The sequence below is a fragment of the Rhipicephalus sanguineus genome, chromosome 2, assembly GCF_013339695.2.
Source record: "Rhipicephalus sanguineus isolate Rsan-2018 chromosome 2, BIME_Rsan_1.4, whole genome shotgun sequence".
NCBI classification, from domain to species: Eukaryota; Metazoa; Arthropoda; class Arachnida; order Ixodida; family Ixodidae; genus Rhipicephalus; species Rhipicephalus sanguineus.
The window spans coordinates 225,288,785-225,312,358 of NC_051177.1; the positions used below are offsets into that span (position 1 = coordinate 225,288,785).

General features: G+C 45.8%; 1 protein-coding gene across 1 annotated transcript; it reads left to right on the plus strand.

Annotated features, from left to right (window-relative positions):
- The first annotated feature begins 12,130 nt into the window (after nucleotides 1-12,130).
- LOC125757318 (uncharacterized) lies at nucleotides 12,131-23,376 on the plus strand. Its single transcript, XM_049412779.1, has 3 exons — nucleotides 12,131-12,401; nucleotides 12,470-12,654; nucleotides 22,417-23,376. Exons 1-3 carry the CDS (start codon nucleotides 12,386-12,388, stop codon nucleotides 22,678-22,680), a joined length of 465 nt encoding a protein of 154 aa, XP_049268736.1. The 5' UTR covers nucleotides 12,131-12,385; the 3' UTR covers nucleotides 22,681-23,376.
- The last annotated feature ends 198 nt before the right edge of the window (nucleotides 23,377-23,574 follow it).

Consider the following 23,574-nt stretch of genomic DNA (forward strand, 5'->3'; position numbering starts at 1 on the left):
GGGCTAGGAGCAGTGTTGCAACAGACAAGAAATGATGAGCTAGTAACGATTTCATTTGCTTCTCGCAGGCTTACTCCACAGGAACAGAAGTACTCCGTTGGGGAACTGGAAGCCCTTGCATGCTTGTGGGCCTGCGAACACTGGAGAGTCTACCTTTGGGGCCGTCCATTCACTCTGCGCACCGACCACCAGGCTCTGACTACACTCCTAAGTACAAAGGGAGTAGGTCGCCGTCCGTTCCGAATAGCAAGTGGCACACAAGACTAGTGGCATACAACTTCACAATTGAATTCCAAAAGGGTGACAAGAATACGGTTGCTGACGCTCTTTCAAGGATGCCTCTCCCAGTTCAAGTGGAGGAGGAAGAGACTGGGGAGACCGTTTGTGTGGTCTCACCATGCGTTACCCATGGGGAGTTTGTCGCTGAAACAATGCAAGACCAGCTGCTGCAACAGATCATGAAGTGGGTGACTTCGACATGGCCTGCAGTGAAGACGTTGCCTGCCGATGCAGTTCCATTCTACAGGGTGCGGACTGAGCTCTCAGTCGGAGACCTCCTACTTCGTGGAGACAAGTTCGTCGCACCTTCATCTCTCGTAGGACGGCTACTTGACGCAGCCCACGAGTCTCACCCAGGAATAACAAGGACAAAACAGCGACTACGTGAGCAATACTGGTGGCCTGCTATGTGCAAACAAGTAGAACAGTTGATTGCATCTTGTGGTGTATGCCAATCAGTTGACAAGTCTGCAAAACCAGTGACACCACCATTGCAGCCAGTTGCATTCCCGTCGGCACCATGGCAGAAGCTAGGAATTGATATTGTGGGTCCTTTTGCGAACGTGTCTGCAGATTGTCGTTTCGCGATTACGGCCATTGACTACTTCAGCAAGTGGCCAGAGGTTTGCTTCGCTGCGAGAGTGACTGCTACAACAGTTATTTCCTTTCTACGAAGTATTTTTAGCAGGGAAGGATACCCAGACGAGATTGTGAGTGACCATGGTCCTCAGTTTACAGCCTGCGAGTTCGACAGTTTTCTCAAGGAACGGGGCATCACCCATACGTATTCGGCAGTCTACCACCCGCAAGCGAACAGCCAAGTGGAAAGATTTAACCGGGTGCTCAAAGAGTATGTTCAGGTCTGCACGCTGTGAACGTCGGTCTCTCAAGGAAGCCATCACCAAATATCTAGGAGTTTACCGTTTCACGCCGCATGCCACTACAGGAGTGAAGCCTTCCGTTCTCCTGCACGGCCGCCATCCCAGAACTAAACTGGATCTAGTAGGAGCGCCAGGTAAACAGTTCTTTCAAGACCCACATGCAGCAATGGAGGCCGTCCGCAGCAGGGTAAAGCAAAAGCAACAAGCAAGTAAGACCTACACCGACCGTCGACGAGCTGCAAAGCAGTCTCCGTTAACAACAGGTCAACCGGTACGAATCAGGCTGCCAGATCATGTACCTAAGGGTGCTGCGAGTTACTCAAGCCCGTTCACAATCATTGACCAATGTGGCCAAGACACTTACAAACTAAGTGATCGTCGCACCTGGAATCGGAATCGGCTAGTACCCTGCCCTCGGCCTGCTACTCCTGTAGAATCTTCCTGTTGTGACTCGCCAAACGATTCCGATGATGCAGCCGTCAAACCTTGGAGCCCAGTTTCAAGGGACCTTCCAGAACTGAGGCGGTCGACGAGGCTAAGAAGACCACCGTCGTGGTTAAAAGACTATGAACGACATTGAGTGCTATGTAGTGTCTACTTATTGTTACTCTTTCTAAGTGATTGTTCAAGTTTTTGAGGGGAGGGAGAATGTTGTATTCAGCATGTGCGTTATCATCTGATAGCCCTAGGCATGCGCAGATGCACGCGCACGCGCCTTATCATGTCAGCTAACATCTGGGTATATTAACCATCACGGACTAAGAATAAACAGAGTTGTTTAAGGTACTGGGTCGGTGTAGTTACTTCGCGACCCTGCGGCTCTCCGACGTAGTTCGGCAGAGCATGGCGGCGGATACCACAATATCTCCTAATATAATTACCTCACACTCTTCTCCTAGTTCATCAATGTCCTTTTCTATGCACTGCACCATTTCTTGGTTTTCCTCTCTGGCTTTTGCTCCTGTCCACAAGTATACAAAACCCAGGAGTATCATCTGCCCTGCCACTTTCCCTTTTAGCCATAAATGTTCCCTGCACTCCTGCTTGACCCTTTGCCAGTCTGTACTTTTATGAATAAATGCCCCGATACCACCCCCCTTTCTGCTGCCATTCGCGTGCGGCTGGATGTAACGCCACGCCTCCGTGCTTATTTGGAATGCGTACAAGATCGCACCATCTATCCATGACTAGAGTGTACGGGTCTGGCACGGCAGCGCCGCGGCGCGACAGTTCACCGCAAAAGGCCCTCGCTCCTCCCATGTATTCGCGCGGCGCTTTGGACACTCCCCCTATTCTAGGTCACTCTTGGTGCGATTTTGTACGCATTCCAAATAAGCATGGAGGCGTGGCGTTACATCCAGCCGCACGCGATTGGTCAATGCAGGGCGTCACGTCTGTCGCGGTTCAGATTGGCCATTCGCGTGCGGCTGGATGTAACGCCACGCCTCCGGGCTTATTTGGAATGCGTACAAGATCGCACCAAGATGGTGCGATCACGAGCTTTTCTTTTCTCACAGACTCCATCCGGGTAACTTGCATCTGGGGATATTTTCCCCGTTTGCTTCTTGAAGATCTCCCTATGTCTGGGTACTACCTAGGAACACGTGCAATGCTCTTTTTATCCCTGCTCGTCGTTTGTTTGCGGGCTGGCGCGCGAGGTTTTTGTTGTTGACGTTGGTGGCGGACGGCGCGTCCGTGCTCGCCGGGTGTGCATGATCTACAGTGTTCTAGTATGATCCCATGTAGCCCTGTCGCGCTATTGTAGCCACCATAGTCGCGCTGTCACTTGCCGTCCGTCCTTGTCTTTAATCCCGTCGAACGCCTCGAGATTTGGAAATTGGCATGAACGAAAGCACTTCGCTGATCGTTATACCGGTTTCACACGGGCAATTGATCGCGATCACGACCGATCGGGATTGGGCTCGATCCGGATCAGGTGTACCTACACGGTCATTTTTAATTGTTTAATTGCGATCTGCGCATCGATATCTGGCTCCTAGATCGCGATTTGACTGATGTCTGCGTCAAACTCGATCCGGATTAGTCGGGACCGAGCAGCAGCAATGATTGATGATCGCGATCAAGAAATCCGGTCCGGGTCAACCTTGACTGCGATCAAAAGTGCCTGCGTGTCACCGGTATTACTTGCAATAGCTATTCTGCCCGCGCATGTGATTGAGTTTTAATATAGTTGATGCTAAAAATCTAGGGCACGTGCACTCAAAGTAATGAAAGTGTCCATGCTTCTATAAAAAAAGAGCCGAGCAGGATCCTTAGACGTCAGGTGGTAATAAGAAATAATTGCAACTGCTGGTTACATCACATGGCTAGTGTTCAATATTTGGACATACAATGACAAGGATACGTCTACATGGTGAGTAAATAAAGAGAAGCGAAATGTTTTGAGAAGCAGCATGACTGCTTTCATTCATGTTGTCGCACGGGTGTATCAGTGGTGTGAATGCACCTGCAACTTTGTTTCTACAGTTGGTGGTTGGTAAAGGTGCACCTTTTTAAGACAAGTTTTCCGTTGGTCATGAGACTTTATAACTGGCTAACTGGCTCAATGCAAAATGTGAAGTTAAATGCACCATTATTAGATTAGATGGTACATTTAACTTCTAGATGGGTGACACACTTCTATAGGCATGGGATACTTCATTTGGTTCAGTTCAGCCCAGCACTGGAACTTTCACCATTCCACGAATGCACCCCTTCAATTGCTACTGCAGTTTCTTCTACCTACAACTGTCTTTTGCAGACTAGAGCAGATGCACACAACCAACATTTGCAGCTGCAAATGCTTGCTCCTTTGTTATACTGAAATTAGTTTTTTTTTCGTGTGTTGCTCTTGTACTTGACATCAAAACAACAGAAATGGGAATGTCACTTGTGTTGTTTGGTTTGTTTCCTGACTGAGAACCTGTGACCTTTGACTATTGTGTTGCTTCATCCCTTGACCTTTGCTTTTGCGATGCTCTGTCGCAAGAGTGTACCTGCCTGTCTGTTGCCGATTCCGCATATGCTGCTTTAATGGTTGACAAAGTGACACACATGAATGGTTTACCGTGTACTTTCAGCATTTTTTTTACATTCACACAAGTGGGAAAATGTAGTTGTTTTCAAATTGCAGCTGCCCACCTACCAACAAAGCCACATATACCTGTACCCTCTAAACAAGGAAGCATGACGTTTCAGTTAATAAGGCAAGGACCAATGTTAATGGAGTGTGGAAATTTTTTTCTCACCATGTCTCCTTTCTTGTTGATTTCTCTTGTCATAAATGCTTGCATCTTAGCTGTTCTCACTTTATGTGTGCTTACTGGTATGAAGTTTATTTTGTGCCATTGAGAGCTGTTTTCACTGAATTTTACCCGTTTTAAGACAGTTGCTAATATTTTCCTGTGATAGCCAGCCCGAATGAGAAGTAGGAAACCATGCAGGACATGTGGTTCTTTTTCATTTGACACTGCGGTGAGCTTCTACAGCTTTTGGGAACCCGACAGCGGTGACTGCAATAACGATTTGTGTGCAGGAGGATCACCATTTGTTTTTGACTGCCTGCACGGGAAGGTAGGACGTAGTATATGATGTCACAAACACAGGGTGGTACGCATTCAAAGGTGTAATACGGGTCTCGCTAAAGAATGTTTAACCCTTTGAGGTGCGAAGCATGAGTTGGCAGTAAGCATTCCATCTTCGTCGTCTCTGTGTACCCTGTCCTCTTCGTGCTGCACCACCTTAATGAAAAATTTTGGCCGCTGTTCAGCCGCACATTAAAAACATGCCCGACAAGCAATTTTTGATCGGCAATGGGAAGGATATAATTACAGAGCTCGTGCAGAAGTACAAGGAATCGATCGAAAAAAAAAAAAAGATCGGACACAGTGTCACTGACAAAGTACTTCAGAGAAGCACCCTTTTAGTGCGAGGTAAGGAGGCACGAAGGTTGCCCTAGTGCTACCTTAACTCAAGAGAGCACCAAGGAAGGCCTCAGTGAGGGAACCTTGGTAAGAAGCGTTATAGAATACATGGCAAGGCGTCCTGAAGCAGTTATGGCCTCCTCGCTGAGGCAAGGAGCATTTCAGAATACGGGCCTTACTTCAACATTAAAGGCTTGCTAATCTGAAACACTGAATCAGTTTTTATTGATAAAGTAATCAAGGACTTTTACTCGCCTTGGTTTCATGGCAGTATGTTATTAAGAGGGAAAAGAATGGTACGAATTGCTTTTTTTTAACTTTGCACCAAAAACTATAAGTTCTTCAGTGTTCTCAAAACCATGTGGCCTGAATAGAAATTGCCACGAGCTCATAAATTATCTTGTTTTAGTGGTGTAACACGTGATGCACTCATTCAGTTTACCATTAATATTGCCATGCTTATCTTTCACTGCATGCATTTCGGTCTTTCCTAGAGTTGCCTGGTAGCTGTTTCGATGCCATCACCTTTTTCACTGCTCTTTGATATCATAATTCCATATGTCACTGGGCTTATATTTATTGATAGCTTTAATAGCTAAGCAAATTCTATTTATCTATGCCCACCCACTTATCTGTTGTTGTTTCTTTATCCAGTCTTTTGTGGTTCAAGAGATGTTGCTTACTTCTTGCATTGATGCTTTACCTCCAACTTCGACTACAGATTCAGAAATCGGTCTAGTTGTGGTTTCCTCTATGTCTTTTGTTTCTTCTTGTTCTAAGGTGTCGTATTTGTTTTCTAGGGGAATTCTAAAGTATTCTGTTTTTTTCCTGGCTATACCTGGGTTGGCCTGTGCATTAGTGGTTATTTTTTTGTGTGTGTTCTTCAAACTGGGGGCAAGGATTGCACTCACTAGCCTATGATTACGGGTGAGAAACAGCGCTAAAAAGACGGGACAAGAAAGGACACGAGACGACGGCGCCGTCGTCTCGTGTCCTTTCTTGTCCCGTCTTTTTAGCGCTGTTTCTCACCCGTAATCATGAACCAACCAGCCCAAATTCGTACCCTTCTACAGCCTATGATCGCTGCATTTTACATATCTATACCCTGTAGCTATCAGATGAATGAGATCACTAAGACATTTAAACACTTTTTTTTTTTCAACGATCAAATGACTGGGACGAACTACCACCAGTCCACAAAGAGAATGAGAACTATGAACCTTGAACAGTAATACACCTGTATGGTTCCATGTCGTACATTTGTTTATGATGTTGGTGCATGTGAATGATATGTTTTTATTGATCATTGTTTATTCTTATTGTGTATTCGTTAGCCTTGTGCTTCATGTGTTTATTAAACCAACTATTTTTTTTCTATGTTCATTACTTATTTACACACACACAACACACATGCACACACATCCACATATACCTAACAGAATGGCTGATTGGGTGAGTTGGCAATTCATGATACTTGAAATAGGGCGTTACTACACAGGAACTTAAGTATCATATATAACTACTTCTGTTCATTTGCCCTGCTGTTCTGGGCTCAAGGCCTGCAGTAACAGATAAAACAAAACTTCTACTCCATTTTGTGATGTGTTTATATCTGCTTACCTATTGCGAAGCAAGTTTTTAGGAATCACTGGAAAGGTAAAGAGCATGCTTGATACTGGCTGTTGGGTGTGTGCCCAATTCTTGCAGATTTATATGTTGCGTTCCCCAAAGCAACTCTGCCTACGCAAAGCCCCAAACCTTGCTTGTGCTTGTCTGTAATGTCGTTTGGGTTTTTCAGTACTCCCTGCAAGTCTGCATGGGCAACTTTTACGTTACACTAATATGAAAAATATAAAAGTCCTAGTTAGAGCATGTGGTGACAGCATCATGGTGTCAAATAATTTGCAATACCGATGCCACTTGTCCATTAAAATTTGTGCATGCTAATAAATGCATCAAAAAGTGTGTGATCATGCAGGGTGGTCATTTCAACACCTGCGGTAGGGCAAGTGATTTATAACTTTTACAAACCTTTACGAGTCGTGTGTGGCATGCAGCATGACATTCAGAGTTTTTTCGCACTTTTCCTTATTTCTTACTTATTCTTTTTCTTTTGCATTGCACATAAAAAAAATGGGACGAGCCAGTAAATTTTCATCCTTCCTGAATCTTTGACCGTAAGCTGCATTAAAATCGAACAATTTGCAGGAAAACTACAGCCCAATGAAACAGGTCAGTTCTAAAAGAATGACCATGCACATTTGAATACATGTCTAGCTGGCATGACTTCACTGCCACGGCAATAGCAGCTTTGCTGGATGCATTAGGCAGCGTTTTGAGAATATGACACCGATTTCCTCACTCAGCCTTTTCAGACAAGCGGTGAAAAACATAATACCGGTGTCACACAACCCCTTTCGATCACAATCGGGCCTGATCCACATCGAATTTCTTGATCATGATTGGGTCTTTTACTCAGGCTGAAGAAGGCGGCCATCGCTGTTCGTAAATTTAATACCCATAGGGCTCAAACGCGATCGATGTAAAGGCGGTGTCTAGCGTTACGCCCAGACGTAACGATTAACAGTTGCTAAAGTACCGTCCAGGGTGTCGCTCACGGAGCGCACTTAACTCTCACTTTGCCAGCATACGTGGATTGTCACTCGGGGAGACAGTATCGCTGAGCCCGCAGCGCATTCACTGTGAACACGCGTCCCGGACGCAACACGTGCGCTCCGCCTCTTTCAGCTACGCTACTATAAGTACAAATGCGTACCCACATGCAAAAAGTTCGTCGTCTACAAGACCGACATCTTCAGAAATTGCGAGGCCCTTTAACTAAAGCAGGGGGCAATCTCGAAGCGTTCGATGGGTGTAAAAACTGGAACGGACGGAAAGTAAACACACCTCGGCCGCAGACCACCATCCGCGCGCACACAAACTTCGTATTCGTAGACAAGTTTAACACGCGCCATCAACAAGCAGCCGAGTGGCTGGGTCTCTTAGGGATAAACAGTTGCCTAGGTAGTACCCAGACGTAGAGGGATTTTCAAGGAGCAAGCGGACGAAAAGTCTCCAGATCTCAAGTTACCCGGATGGAGTCTGTGAGAAAAGAAACGCTCGTGGTGCGATCTATCCGATTCCGTGACTAGAGTGTACTCTACCGTGACTACCCATCATTCCCATGCTGGCTGAAGAGCCATGCCTTGCAGCTCCCATAGACACTAGGGACACTAGCGCCAGAATTCCCTCTAGATGCCCGCCACAATGGCAAAGCGAGCGACGTCACAGGCATCTAGTAAAGGAGGCACTGCTCAGACTTACGGAGCAGAAACCTGGAGGCTTCCAAAGAGGGTTCATCTTAAATTAAGGACAACGCAGCAAGCATGGAAAGGAAATGGGCATGGGCAAGGCATGTAGCGCGTAGGCAAGATAACCGCTGGTCACTAAGAGACTGGATTCCAAGGGAAGGCAAACGTATCTAATGAATGACAAGTATGCGCATGTGTCTACGCAGTGCTCGCCAATGCTAGAAGAAACAACAATTTCGTATTTGAAGAGCTTACGTGATGACGGGGTTTCGGCACGGCTGTAACGACAGGCAGCAGCAGTCGAAATCTTTGACGGCGTCCTTGCCGAGGCGCATTCGCTGCGTGCCATAGCCGCAAGTCTGCGTGTCCTTCTGTTTCTCGTGATAGGTGTACACCGCTCCTGCAGTGCAGTTCCGTGCGTGACGAGTCATCACAGAGCAAGCAAAAGGCACCGCTTTCTAATGTCCGGAGCACGGTGCTAGAATATACGCCTGCGGACGGGACCACAAAATAAACCCCCGCTTTATGCTGCGGACCAGACAGCAAAATAAATTTAAGCTTTATTTTGTGGACCACACCATGTTAACAGAAGACGTTAGAGTTTCCTAAAATTAACTAGAGGGGACTCTGGCGCTGCGATCGTTCAGCTACCATGGGAATGATGGGTAGTCATGGAGGAAGGAAAAACTAAGGAGAAGCCCTATCGTTACAGTGTACTAGAAGGGGCAGTGAAGCGGGCGGCAGCCTCCGCGTGACTCCGGCGGCGTTGCCAGCAGCGGCGGCGCTGCGATCGACCAATCTTGAAGAGGAGCACGCGAAACGTAGCATCCACTGCGACGCTCGCATGTGCTTGGCGCGCGGTGTGTCTGTGGTTCCGATGTTTGCGCGTAAGCACTTCGCTTATTTAGTCTGTATCATCTGCTAAGGACAAGAAACTGCAAGGCAGATTGGTTTTCCCACAGATGCAAACGCATTTTGGGAAAGTACTCGCCGCTTCAATAGAGCCACGCTCTTGAAAACACGGACACTTTCCATCGCAGTTGAGTCCCATTAGAACATTTTCAACCGTTTCAGCAATCAGGATCGAGTTTGTTTAGCTTACAGAACTTGAAAGCGCCGACGAATCTCTGATAGAGAGCGAGTACATTCGGATCTTGGGTAACCGCAATAGGGAAGCCGTGTGAGAGGTTAATTAAACGTAGCTAGTCGCCACAACTATGAAAGTAAGTTTAAACTAAACAGTTACATGGTGCGCTCGTTCTCTTTGAAATCCCTGTCAACAACACAACATGCAAGGCCAGAAAAAAGAATTTTTTAATGATCGCGCGCAAATGAACAACGTCACGCAGAATCAGTTGGACTCGTTGCTGAAACAGCTATAATAAAACATTCGTGCACGAATTTGAACAGTCATATACGCCCACAGCAACAATTTATTTTAAAAAGGACACTGAAATTCACCTATAGAAATCATGCCCCAAACGCAAGGCAAGCAAGCTGAAAAAGAGGATAGCACAGCACTGATGCAGAAAGCCAAGTGGGAACTGGCAAAGCAGCCGATTTTATTTATAGTGACTGTGCAGGCTTCGGCGAGCAATTAAACGAGCTACAGCATTTCACAAAAAAGGACACAATGTCACGGTCTCTGTAATCTGTGAAATAATATGTGACAATGCGTCACAGAATATGAGAACACACACATGAGGCAGTAGGGCACAGAACATTGATATATGACATTGTTTTTCACACTAATGCAATAGAGCATTACCCTAGTAATGGGTAGAAAAACAACTGAATTATTGTACAAAAGGGAAGCCGCTTGCTTTGATTCAGCAAATCCTCACAGCTGGCAAGGTAAAGCGAAAATAAATAACAGCAGGTGAGGAAGGCAAAGGCATAATGCATGTTGAGAGAGTTGCCATGCACCTAGTTTGCCTGCTTAGCTTGAGGTACTTGGCAGAATTACGTTTCCTCAGCAGATTGGACTTACTCTCTCCTTTCACAAAAAAGTGCAGTCGCATATCGTAAAACCCAAAACTTCGTGCTCTTAGCGTGAATTTCGCAGCCGACCTGCAATGGGGAAGCATGATGAATCATGTGCAACACATCCATAACACTCTCGCTATGAACTTTGCGTCCGCTGAATAACGTTCAATAGCAAATAACGTTCCCAAACGCTTCTTCGCTCTGGGTCTACGGGCGCTTTAAATAACGAAAGCTTCGCCGTTTGTTTGCTTCGAGAGTACCCTGTGCTGCATCCAGGAGCGAAGCAATGGTTCAAGCGTTGTTTTTTAGGAGCCATTCGCACGTTATAGCATCACACATTGAGAGAAAAGCGGGAGAATCACTTCCAGACAAGCGCGTTCCAGCCAAGGAACGGGCAACACGAGGCACCCGCCTTCAAGATTGAGCGACTGCAGCGCCGCCGCTCCGTTCGCCAGCGGCGGCGTCAGCTGCCCCTATGTGTCGGTGCCTCCGCCCGCTTCACTGCCCTTTCTAGTACACTGTACTATCGTATCCCAATGCATTGCGAAAAGTGTGGCGGAAGTGACGTCAGATTTATGGGGCAAACAAACCGGTATGGGGCAAACAAAACAGCAGACGCCCCGCGGCGTGCTCTCCGCGGTGGTTCGCTTCTGCTCGGATTTGTAGTCCCGGCGTAAACTTAGCGCGTATTGTGCGGTTCGCACGCAGTAAAATGTTGCAAGCAGACGTTTACCAGGCTGTTCGTGCGTGGCAGGCCCGAGCGCTGCGTGCTGAAATTCTTCGCGGAGCGCTTTTGTGCAACAGTACAGAAAGTACCGGTACGCGCCGTAATCAAAAACATTCAGCCTTTGCCTCATCGTATTCGAACTCACCTCGCAGTGACTTACGCGTTCTGCTGGGCGTTAGGCCTTTCTTTTCCTTTCTCGTAGCCCGATTTCCAGATCTATTGCCCGATTAGCGGTTATTTGCTCGTGTATATGGAGTGAGCGCAGTAGCTATTCGGCGCAACGCCAACCTATAGTTGACGTAACGTCACGTCGAAAAGAAGACACCGCTGTATTGTATACGCGATCGTGCACGTAAAGTTTGTAATTCCAGTGCGCACGCAACGAGCGCACACCGCACAGTCCGAGTCACCGCACAGTCCGATAACAACAACAAAAGTTTATTGCCATTTCGCTTGAACGACACAGCCTCTAAAACGTACGATGCCTTCAGCGCATGGTATGTACGGCGCGTCAGACGCCAAAAACAAAACTTCACGTGTGTTCCGAGTTGACACAACGAGTAAGAAGCAACAGAGCGCACATCCGAGAGCTCCGCATGCAAATACCAAGCCTTAGTGATCAGTACTGAAGCGAACGTATACGTACACATGAAAAGTGACAACCGGTACTGCCCGCAGTGCACGCGATTTGCACAGGGTATACGCGACAGCTGGGCATTGCGTAGCTTTTCTAACGAACACACAGAAAGAGCAGCACGCGTGAATCGACTACACCGCTTGCACGGCGAAAAGCAAACTAAAAAAAAGACTGCAAAGTTTCGCGATGCGCGTAGAAAGCGTATCCCCGGAGTCGGGGCTCTCCCGGTTTGGCGCGAAACCGGATCTGACGTTACCATAGGGAGGTACTCCCTGCCCCTAGACAGGTACTGTTGTAGCTAGGGAAAGATCCGACGATTCCTCGGCCTTGTCCCCAGCCTTTACTTGCCTATGTTCTACTCGGTACCCTCACCCCTCACCGCAGTCGCCGGCCTTGTTTGAGTTATGCCCGTTATGCCTTCTTTGCGCGGTGTGGTGATAGGCGACAGCCAGGTTAAATTCATGTGCAGGAGTCGCCTTCACTTGAAAACACCCGTCGAGACCTGCACATTTAGTTTTGGTAGTTTTGACGCTGTGCGAATGGCTGGGGCCGTCTCTGCGATGCACTTTCAGCGCGTAGACTGTCGTTTTGTACGTTGGTGGTAACGACGTTTGCAGTGCCAACGCGGACCCTCAAGATATATGCGACAATATAGGGGTACGTATTCTGAAATTGTGAGATGCTTGGCATCAGTCACTGAAGGTTGTATTTTCTTTACATTTTAGAAGTTAGTTCTGCAACTGCAGCACGATGTGGCCCCCGTGGTGTATACGTCTTCAAAGTGCTGCCACGTTGCTCCAGCTCTGAAGACGCCGATGCAGAGCGCCAGATCAAGAAAACGCGCTTGCTGAACCGGAAGCTGACGGCTACGCTGAAACGCCTGCCGTGTGTTCGAATCTTGAACGCCGAGGTAAGTTTACGCTGACATACTGGTGCGCGCCGCTGAGGGAAATGCCGTACCGTCGTGGTCGGCACGCAGCTTTTTTTAAGAACTTTTTAGCCGCGCTAGTTGCTCATTGCTTGCGGTAAAGTGATGCGGTAGAGGTCTTGCGGGTTAAAGTACTGACATGCCGACCACGACGGTATGGCATATCCGTATTGCTGCACGGTAAACCTGCACTGCCAACAGACCCGATTAAAGCGGTATGTAGATGCGTACCGTCCGCACCGCATTCTCACGAATTTTAAAACTTAGTTGTAAGTGCTCCTAGCAATTTTCTCCCGTGTATATGCGTTCATCTGAAATACCTGACTGTTGTTATTGACAAGGTGTTCACACGATGTTGAGATACAGGGAAAATACCGAAATGAAGGTGACAATGCACGTTAAGCAAATACAGTGAAAACGTGCACACCTTTTAGTGATCTTGCATGTGGCCATTATACACAGTGGAAAACAAGGCCTTGAAATTTAATGCCCTTTCTTTAAGACTGTGACATACATGGACAGTGAGGATGCTTTTCAGTATTTAGATTTAGCGGAGTGAGGCAACGTGGTGCCATTTTTAGTAGAGGCATTTGAGAATACATGGCTTGCATGTGCCGTCACATGAGCTGGCTCGTATGTTAGAGACAGTTTTGATAAACCATTCCAATGTCTGTGGAATGGTTCATCAACAATGGCAGTGGTAGTGACACAAGCATCCTAGCCTTTCTCACCGAAGGCCACTAGTAGAGTAAGACAGTGTTTTCAAGGCATGGGAAAAGAAATGTTTGACTGAAACATCAGTATGTGGTGATACCAAATTCAGAAAACCGCCAGTGTCCGCATCATCTCAGTGACAACCAACTCACTATGACGTTGTTAGGTAACTTTTGTTACCCTTGAATAAATGAAAGCCCACAAGTCACTGCTATCTCGATCTGTTTCAGTGGACGAATGAAAACCTGTCGACGAAATGGGTTCATGTATGTGAGGTACCTTTTGAAAAGGCAACAATTAAAATTAACGTTTCAGAACCACTATGGGCCCCTTGTTCACAATAAAGAATGCGAAGAGGGTGATTATTTATGGCCTAGGTGCCAGTGGGTGCTGGTGTATATCCTGGGTAGGTCAACACATGTACAGCTAAAGTAAGTTGCACACATACCACATTTGAGATCAGATGTATAAAGATTTTCTTCATTGTGATTAGAGCAGTGGTGTCCAAATTAATCGCTTGGTTAGTAATGAATAATTATCCACCAGTGTTTGAGCATGTCTTGCCTTTCTCAAGGCACTTTTTATGGTGTTTTGTTGTTTGTTTGAACTTTTCGTTCCACTAATGTAGGATGTGTCACAGTTCACGCATTTTGTGGGTAACCTCCTGGAAACTATTTGTCTAAGGAGCACTTTGATTCTTTGGGAGGACAAACAGGAACAGCAAAAGTATGTGGGCATCCCATGGTGCAGGGAATAAGCGAGTCACTTGCAAAATTTTTTTACACTAATTGTGTGAGAATTTCCCAGATGCCAAAAAACTAGGTAACATGACAGCTCACACATGTTAAAGACCTCTTGGAGCAATAAAAGTTGCCAGGGGTAATCTACAAAATTCCACGCATGAACTTTGATACGACTTATATCAGTGAGATTAGAAACCTCAAACGAAGTTCATCGTCAACAAACAGTGCAGCAGTGTACAATAGACAAAGAAGGGAATGGTTGTCTTTGTTCCCTTCTTTGTCTGTTGTCCACTCCTACCCTTTTTGTTGAAGATGGATTAGCAACTAGCCCAATCTCAAAGCTTGCCTCAGACGAAGGATTCAACACCAATAGTCACACTCGTTCGTAGCTTTGGCAATTTTAGAGCCCTGTAAAAGCCTTTTATTCATCAATAGAGAGCCATTGGGTGTTTCCCAATATGCCTTACAAGTTTGCCATTGAAAGTTCTGTCTACGTTAATGCAACAGCTTAAACATAATAATTCTAAGTTAGAAACACAGACAACTAACTGGCTAGAACGTGCTATCATATCCTAGTGGAAATGGAAGGACCGTAAGTTATAGTGATAGAATCTAGCACACTTTTTGCAGTTTCAACAGGATTTGCATTTTTAAAATGTGTTTCAATGTTGCAAAAACCGGTTTGTTGTGCAGCCTGGTGGACAGGCCTTCATACTGTGCAAAGGAGCCATTCGGATTGCTGTACAGTCTTCTGTTCTTTACATGCACCATAATTCGTGCTTGATATTACAATCTATATTATTAGGCATCCCCACTTTATTCTATGCTTTTTATAAGGCAAAAGGAGTGATTGCTGAGAGGCGGCTTTGCCATCACTGTGACTAAGGGAACTGGCAACCTGTGTCAAGCCGTGGTGCTTATGCGCGGTGCGTATACATGCTGAGTGCACAAACACGAACCACAGCAACAGGGGCTTTATAAGCACAATGTCGCTTTCTTATAGATAAGGCCTTGCTCGTTTGCTGGCGTATTATTGCTATTGTGCTAAACTACCACTGTTTACAATGTGTTGTGTGTATGACTGAATTGGTGCGTAAAATTGTGATAAAAATTTCAAGCCATTCCATTTTGTGAAGGCAGGTTACCAGTGAAGCTGTCTAGCACATAACACACAAATATGAACAAATGTATGAACTCGTTTCTTGTTATGATTGGTGGTAAATGTGATGGTGGTAATGTTCATACATTTGTTCAAATGTGTACACACACACACACATTTGTTGTCTTGATCGGTGGCTCATTATTTTTTGGTCATGGTGATGACGATGGCCTTATTGTTGCTATGATGCGCAATGATCAGCTTGGTTACAACCTTGCACATGTTCTTAGCCAGAGACTCATCTATGCCTGTCTGGTGGTGAGGTTTGTACAAATTGTGTCGCACAGGAAGCCAAAGCATTCTAACACAAATTGCATAACTACGGTGGTTTGTTTTTGTGTTTTATATTTTTTCAAATTAGTGGGTAAAAATTGGGTGCTATTTTTCAAGCTGGTAATTTGAGAGAAATCACATTTTTCGTGGAACCATCATTGAACTGCATGTTTTTGGGGGGGTTTAGTTTAGAAATGCTACATGAAATACATTTACACAAATTGATAAGTCAAAAGGACAGTAAAGAGCCTTGATAACATCTAGGAAAAGACACATTTAATTCACAAAAAGCTGATCACCGATTTTTTACGCGCCCTTGTTAACGTACATTGCCATTTGCATGTGCAGCATGTTGGTCTTCATTCAAGAGCTGTCTCACCTTTGGATGTACAGAGGCATCCACTTCCACCTTGAGCACCGCACCGTGCAGCCAACGCTCCGCGGAGCGTCTCTCGCGGGCGGCTGGGGCACGCAAGCGCAGTGACAACTGTAGGTGGTGCCTTCGACGCGCCATCTGCTAAAGCGCAGCGGCTCCGCCCAATCGCGCTTGCTCTTCGATGAACGTAACTTAATCTCATGGAAATCGAGAAGCGCAGCGACTGCGCCTCGTTCCGCACTGCTTTTTTACCTACTGTTTTCTTTTTCTGCATGCGATCTTAACAGTAATAAACCTTGGCCCGTGCATGAGTAAGATCGCCAAGCCGGGCTGGCACTCCCGCAACTAAGCTACTCAGATGCTTTGTGCCGTACAGTTAGAATATTCCCGCTACTCACACGGTTGTTTTCATCAGCTGAAAGTTTGGCGACACAAAGTCGACAATAAAAAAACATAAGTTTGCGCTGTGAATTGAAGGCTCACGGAAAACTTTCTGCTTCGTGCTAAAGTTTTGAGCCAAGAAATATATAAAGCGATACGCGGTGCTTTAGGTCACCTAGCGATAAAAGGGGAGTCAAGCTTTATTCAGTGCCTGCTTACAGAAGTAATCATTTGTCAGCGGCGCTTCTTTGGTGAACTGATTGCGTGATATGAGTTCAGCTGAAAACTCTATTAGAATGCTTCTTCATTTTTCTGCATGAATGGTACGAATAAGCATGGTTGCAAATGAGTAGCAAATTAGGGCGGCGTATTGGCGAGTTAAATTCGCTAGCGCATGAAGGCAGCAGTGCTGATAACACCTGAATGTAATGTAACTTCTCTGAAATTGGCAAATTGCTCACATCCTTTTGTTTTCAGGCGAGTAACAATCCAAACTTTCGCACATTTAAAGCTGTTATGTCAGACCTTACCATGCATTTATCGCCAATTTTGCGGCGCCTAGCTTTGAAGCTGATCAAAAACATTTGCGTGAGCAGCGGGAACATTCTGGCTACTGGGCTCAAAGGAGCTGAGTTGCTTAGTTGTAGGAGTTCAAGCGCGGCTGTGAAAGTTTACTCATGCACGGACCGAGGTTTATTGGTTGTGAGATCGCATCCAGAAATGAAAGAAAACACTAGCAGCAAAAGCTAGACGGAACAAGGTGCAGTCGCTTCGCTTCTTCTGAACCGTGCCGGATGCTGGATTTGCATGCGCATAGCAAGAGCGAAGTTAGCTTCACCGCAAAGCAAGTACAATTTGGCAGAGCTGCCGCGCTTTAGCAGACGACGCGGCGAAGGCTCCGCCTAGAGCTGTCACTGCGCATACGCGCTAGTTACCCAAGCAACCAAGAGAGGCGCTCCGCGGAGTGCTGGCCGCACGGTGCGGTGTTCAAGGTGGAAGTGGACGACTCTGTACCTCAGCTGAAAGAACCCTCTCAACATCACAGCTTTCATTAGCTATAGTCGGGTACAACTTTAGAAGGCAGCGGCATTTTCCCCTCAAAGGTGGATGCATACGAGCCTCCACCAATAGGCGCGCACTTCAGGTGACGTCATGAGCCGGACGGCCGGTGACGGAGAACATGCCTAACATGCCTAGCGGGACTATTTCTTTAGTCGCGGAGGCAATTGGCTGCTGCGCTTCGGTCATCTGGGCGGGGCCTCTCCTGTCTTCTAAAGTTGTACCCGACTATAGGCACAGCAATGTCATTGCAGCATTTGCTGGCCTCGGGTAGTGAGCAGCAGAATCATGCCAATATTCAGTGAGTTCAGCAGCTGGTTAGTGTGGATTGCTTCCAGCAAGTACTGGTTGCACTTGTGAAGTGAATTCATGTTTTTAGTCTCTAAAATGAAGGTAGGTCAGTTATGAAATGACTGTCTCAGCAGACAAGAGTCTCTTGCAATGGATTCAATACTGCTTGCAATTTCCATAACGTTAGGTGGTTTTCACCTTTGTTTGAGACGTTCCGTTTAACAGTGCAGTACCATTCTGTGGAGAGTTTTGTGCAAAACTCCACGCAACATCTTTTCACTAATGTGGTGCTGCTGTTGGGTTACATAGACAAAACGGGTTTTACCAGTCATTGTTGAAAGCTCGCCGACCATCTACGGATGATGGAGGATTTTAGCAAGTTTTGAAGGCGTCCGGACGGTTGCTTGCATCTGTGTGCGAGAGCAGACAATGCAGCACTGCATGTGTCACAACTTTGTGGGTGCACTTGTTCTAGCTTCCTACACGGTGATGTCGGTGTCCAACTTGTCGCCCAGAAACCGAAACCGAAAGTCGTTCATACAAATAAGGCGATGTGAAATAGTTTCGAGAGAATACATGAATTTGGGAGTGTGTCTCATGCTTCCTAGATCAATAAGAAATGTTTGCAACAAAGAATGCACAAGCCACAAATTTGATGGCACCACCCCTTTAAGTGGTTGTGTGTGAACTTGACGTCAATTTGGACACTTTGGTGGCTTTGTAACTCCTATCTAACAAAAATAATGCAACATGTTTTTAGAGATTAAGTTAGAGCACGTGCTTGGCTTTAATTCTGGGGAGTTTAAAGAAAATTGAAGATGGCCTTTTTTTTAAACTGAATTTCGAAGTATTTTATTTTTAGAGACGTTTCTTACCATATGCATTTATGGTTTGCGTCTGACATCATCCTCGGCAATCATACTTAGCACAATGGTTAACCTAATGCGTGGCAAATCTCTGGAAAATTTGGGAAATTTCGAGTATTATAGACGCGGAGTGAAAAAGTCTGAAATTAGAGCATTATTGAGCAATGGGTGCCATATTTGCAACTTCTTTTGCATAAGTTATGGGCAACAGAACTGCAACATAACATCTTATAAATGCACGTTACAGTAAGCCAAGAAAAATTGACTCGCAGCTGCAATAACTTCTTTGTAGGATCTCGTCAAAATCGTATTTTCGGGAAATTCGCGAAAAGCAGTTCTGCTGAGTGAAGACTTCCGTCCAAATTTTTTTGACTTAGGCAAATTTTTTTTTTCGCAAAACTAACATTGGTTTCGTGGCCCTAGGGACTCATACAGCAAAATATTTTTTTTTTTCAGCGAAATTAAAGGGGTCCACAGACATGCACCGATGTTATCTGAATACACTCTATCTGCTACAAAGTAGTAATCTTCATGTTTGCTCATGGAATCTTTATGAAATCGGAAAAATGTGGAACTAGCTGTACATTTGGTAATTTGCCCTACCTGCACGCTGTGGCACATAGGCTATACATAGGCGCCCCACTGATGCTTTTTTTAGTGTGAGCAATGGGGCCATAGTGGTCCCGAAGCATCAATTTTATGTACTTTTAAAAAATTTGAGGCGCGTTCTAATATGTTAATCTGGTACCTTCCCCGTCTGACAAGTTTTTATCAGACTTTTGACTATGTAGTGAAGTGTACATCACAGGCTTGCTTTGTCAAAATTCTTCTATTATCCGCACCAGGCTCTCTCCTTTAACACTGTTGTCTTTCACATATGAACATTGGATGCTTGCACGTGTTCTCCATGTATGGCAGGCTGAAATATTCATATTTATTTTCGTTGGCTGCTGCTTCCTTGCGTTAGTGTCAAAGCAGTTGGGGCATTATACAAATGTGCAGGCAACCATTAATTGAATCTGAAATGCATGTGCCTTATTTAATCGAATCTAAGCTGATGTTTTTTTATCAAAAACAATGTGCGAAAGTGGGGGGTTGGCTTAGATTCAAGTACCATGATTAAGATTTTTTTTTCTGGCCTTGCGAATTTCGAGTGTCGGCCTACAATCGAGAGCGGCCTAGATTCGAGTAAGTACGGTACATATTCTAGTACTGTCACTATAGCTTCAGTGGTGGTTGGTCAGCTTTCAGTAGTGATTCATCGCAATGGTGGATGCAGGGTGTCGGAACGAAATGTTTTTCGTTTCGGTTTTAGTTTCGTTCCACCGAAAAAAGTTCCGTTTCTGTTCCGGAACTAAAAAAAAATGTTTTGTAACGGTTCTTATTTTTATGCGAAAATTTGAAGGTAAAGTAACGATAAAAACATAAGATTTGTGGTAAACTTGCGCTCCTCTTAAGAACGTGGGATGGGTAAAACACGTTCTTCCCGCATTCTTCAGAGGAGCGCAAGTAACTGTACGACGAATTTCTACAGGCTAGCGCGAGCTATGTGGGGTGTTGTGGCTGTGGCTGGCCCAGAAACCCGTCAGGGAGGAGACCAAGACAAACCAGCAACCATCTTTACTCCGCCGAGTCTCGGCCACAACTGCGAGCTGCGAGCGTGCTATCGTTCGTTTTCTTCTTCTACGGACGACGCGCTTGCAGCCGCCGCTTTTATACTTGTCTATACGCTTCTATACACTTATAGGAAGGAAGAACCAGAGGTCAGCAACAGGAAAGAGCAGGCAACCACAAATGGTGGCAGCAAGGCGGCTGCCACGACGACTGCTAACCCGAAAATGGATGCGGAGCCCCGGAGCCCCCAGTTGCCACGGACAACACCGGGACCTTGATTACGTGGTGGACGAACCGTGCCGACGTGTGGTCGTGCACGCCACATGCTGTCCGCTGTGGCCAAGGATAGTGGCTACTGCGCCCTCCTCCCCAGTTTCACCGGAGGGGAGGGGGCAGTATAGAAGCGGTGGTTGCGAGCGTGCTGGCCGTAGAAGAAGAGAATGATGAGCGATGGTGCGCTCGCAGCTCGCACTCAGCAGCCACTGGCAGCGGGCAGTTGCGGCCGAGGCTCGGCAGAGTAAAGATGGTTGCTGGTCTGTCTTGGTCTCGTCCCTGAGGGGCTTCTGGGCCAGCCACACAAAACCCCAAAACTAGCACCCTTCCAAGTTACTGTATTTAAATTTCTCAAAAGTGAATTACGAATTTTCTGAGCAGGTTCTATGTTTTGTGTCAAGGGAGTGAGCATTTTCTCAGAAGCAGCCCGTCATCGAGGGTGCAAGACCGCTGTTCTGATAAAACAAACTTCAGCACCGAGAATGCCCTCTCCACACTAGTGTGACTGGCACATGAAAGTCCACTTGCATTAATATAAACAGCTCTGGTTGCCACTCTTTTCATTTTTCATAAAATTTGAACATCTTAACTTTGGAATTCTTCATAATGATTTTTAAGGCGCAAAGCAGGACAAACACAAGAAAGGACACGGGACGGAGCGCCACTAACAACTGAAGTTTATTCGCAGAAATTCACATATAAATATATGTCGTCCTCAGCGCGTGCGCAGAAAGTTGTATTGCCATCAATGGGGGCGGGATAAAGCATGTTCAATGAACTTTTTCTCTGATTTGTACAATACTATAGACGTGTCGCTGACGCACATGTCACCTTTTTTATCGATAAAAAATGCTTCCATTAATTCTCTGGCACTTTGGTCTGAGCTTTTAGCGATAACCCGCACGTCAGTAAATCGCGGTCCACAAGAGCTTAACGGGCACTGCCTAATGTGCTTAGGTAAATTGGGGCCCTGTTTATTTTGCTCTACATTTCGTTCGTGCTCCCTGATTCGCTCATTTAGGCATCTGCCGGTTTGTCCAATATAGGAGCAGCCGCACGCAAGAGGAATCTCGTACACTACCCCTTCAGCACATTTCGTGTAGAATAGCCCATGTCGAGTTCCACAGCCTCTTACATTCTGAAGGTCTTTTTCTTTTTCTTTTCCTATTTGAGAGCAAAGCCCTCCGAGCTTCCTGGGCGCAGAAAAAACGAGCGGAACACCATGTCTGCTCGCAACCTTTTCCAGGTTATGGGCCAACTTGTGCACATACGGCACGGCCACCGGTCTGCCCTCTTCACGAGGGACCTCAGCAGCGGCCCTAGGAGCCCTTCATTTTTTGCAAGAGGCTTTCAGCGACTCCGGTGACGAGCGAGCCAGGGAACCCAGCTGAAGCCAGCCTGACCAATTGGTTGTCTTGCATGAGAATTCTTGCATGAGATAAGCGCTAACACTATACCCTGACATATGTATTATTGCTCACATTGCATGACCTCGGTTGTTCCAGATCACCAAGTTTTCCCAGGAACTGAAAACTGATAAAAAATATTTCGGTTTCACTCTGGAACGAAATAATAGATAACGTTTGTTATTTTCGTTCCGGCCAAAAATATCTTTTTTTGTTGTTGTTTTTTGGTTTTAGTTCCGTTTTAGTTTCGTTTTCGACACACGGGGTGGATGGCTATGTAATTTCAAGCTGTGATACTGGTGCAAGCCACATATACAGGGGCAATGCAAACTTTCAAAGGAGCGTGTATTGATTTCAAAAGTTCCGGCTGAGCCCCATCTAGCAGTGAAAAATTTTCACATTGCAGCATACTAGCAACACGTTATGTTGCCAAATTTTTCCATTATCTTATGAAACTGTAGGCTGTGGTCCCATGTTGTTCACTTCCCTTTCTTTTTGTTTAGTGACTTCAGTTGATCTGCAAGTTCCTTCTTGTCTCAATGCATCACATTTTTCCTAATTGCACTAATTTTTTTTTTTGTTCCCACAGCATCGGTTTCTCAATTCCTCGAAAGAGCCACGACGTGCGCTCTTAGCAATTGATGGGTACCATGTGCACAGAGGCCAAGGGATCGATCAGCTGGCCAAAATCATCGTCAGTTCTCTTGCCCGTGACTTCGGACCTGGAGTGAAGTCACATGGACACAGCGAGCTGGGTATCTGCTACAGGGTGCTGAAGTGCAGCCACTGCAACACAAAAGGCCACGAAGTCCTGCGAGTGCAGCAAATTCCTTCACCTACCTTCCCAACATGAACCAAGACTGCTTTAGCTCATCTTAATGTGTGAAGCAGCGCACAAAAACAAGACATGAAAGGAGGAATACAATTCAACAGGCCAACCACTGCACTTGCAATTAGCTTATTTTGAAGGGAAAAAAAGGAGGGGGTAATACACATATGCACAAGTGCACAACATTCAAATTTTTTTTAAGCACCGTTATGAGCAAAAGTCATTGTTGCATGTGGTGCACTTGTGGGTATGTATATACATATTTTTTAAAAGAATAAACTAGTGGCAAGTGCAACAGTTGTCCTGTTGAATCATATTAATCCTCTTGTGTCTTTTTTCTGTGCGCTGCTTTACGTGTTCAGATGCTCTGTCACCAATTCACCCGACTTTCAACCTTACTGAACCTTGCCAAATGCTGCCTGCCATGAAACTGCCCTTTTCAGGGCCACCCATGTGTTGTCCGGCTGGTTGCGAATGCTCCCAACTGTTACCAAGATAGCACTGATAGCCTCCTTGAAACTTGAGAGGAGTTGTGCGCCGCATGTTGACTCTGCTGGCTGTATATTACTTTTGTATAATTAAGATTGTGCCGCAGGGTCTTTCAATTGAAAGTAATACATATAGCATGACCTTGCATTAATAATCTTTCATAAATGCTGATCACTACTCGAACAAATCGAGAACGTTTCTGTATTGCAGCAAATAAATGTAGAAATTGCATATGTCATCACACCTTTATTGCCCAAAAAATTGCATTTATTGCACATCAGGACACTATCTCTGCAAGCTCAGATGTGCACGCGCAGGCCTTGCATTTATGGCTTTGCTATCTCGGCAGCCCTCTGTTCTATTGCTACCTGTGAATGTGCCAAGCAGATTGGTCTGAACGGCATCACAAGTAGCTAAACACATTTTAGA

Bases quoted from the DNA above. Each gene is read 5' to 3' on its own strand.
- LOC125757318 (XM_049412779.1), top strand. The intron at 12,655-22,416 runs GTAAGTTTACGC...TTGTTCCCACAG, and splicing joins TTCGAATCTTGAACGCCGAG to CATCGGTTTCTCAATTCCTC.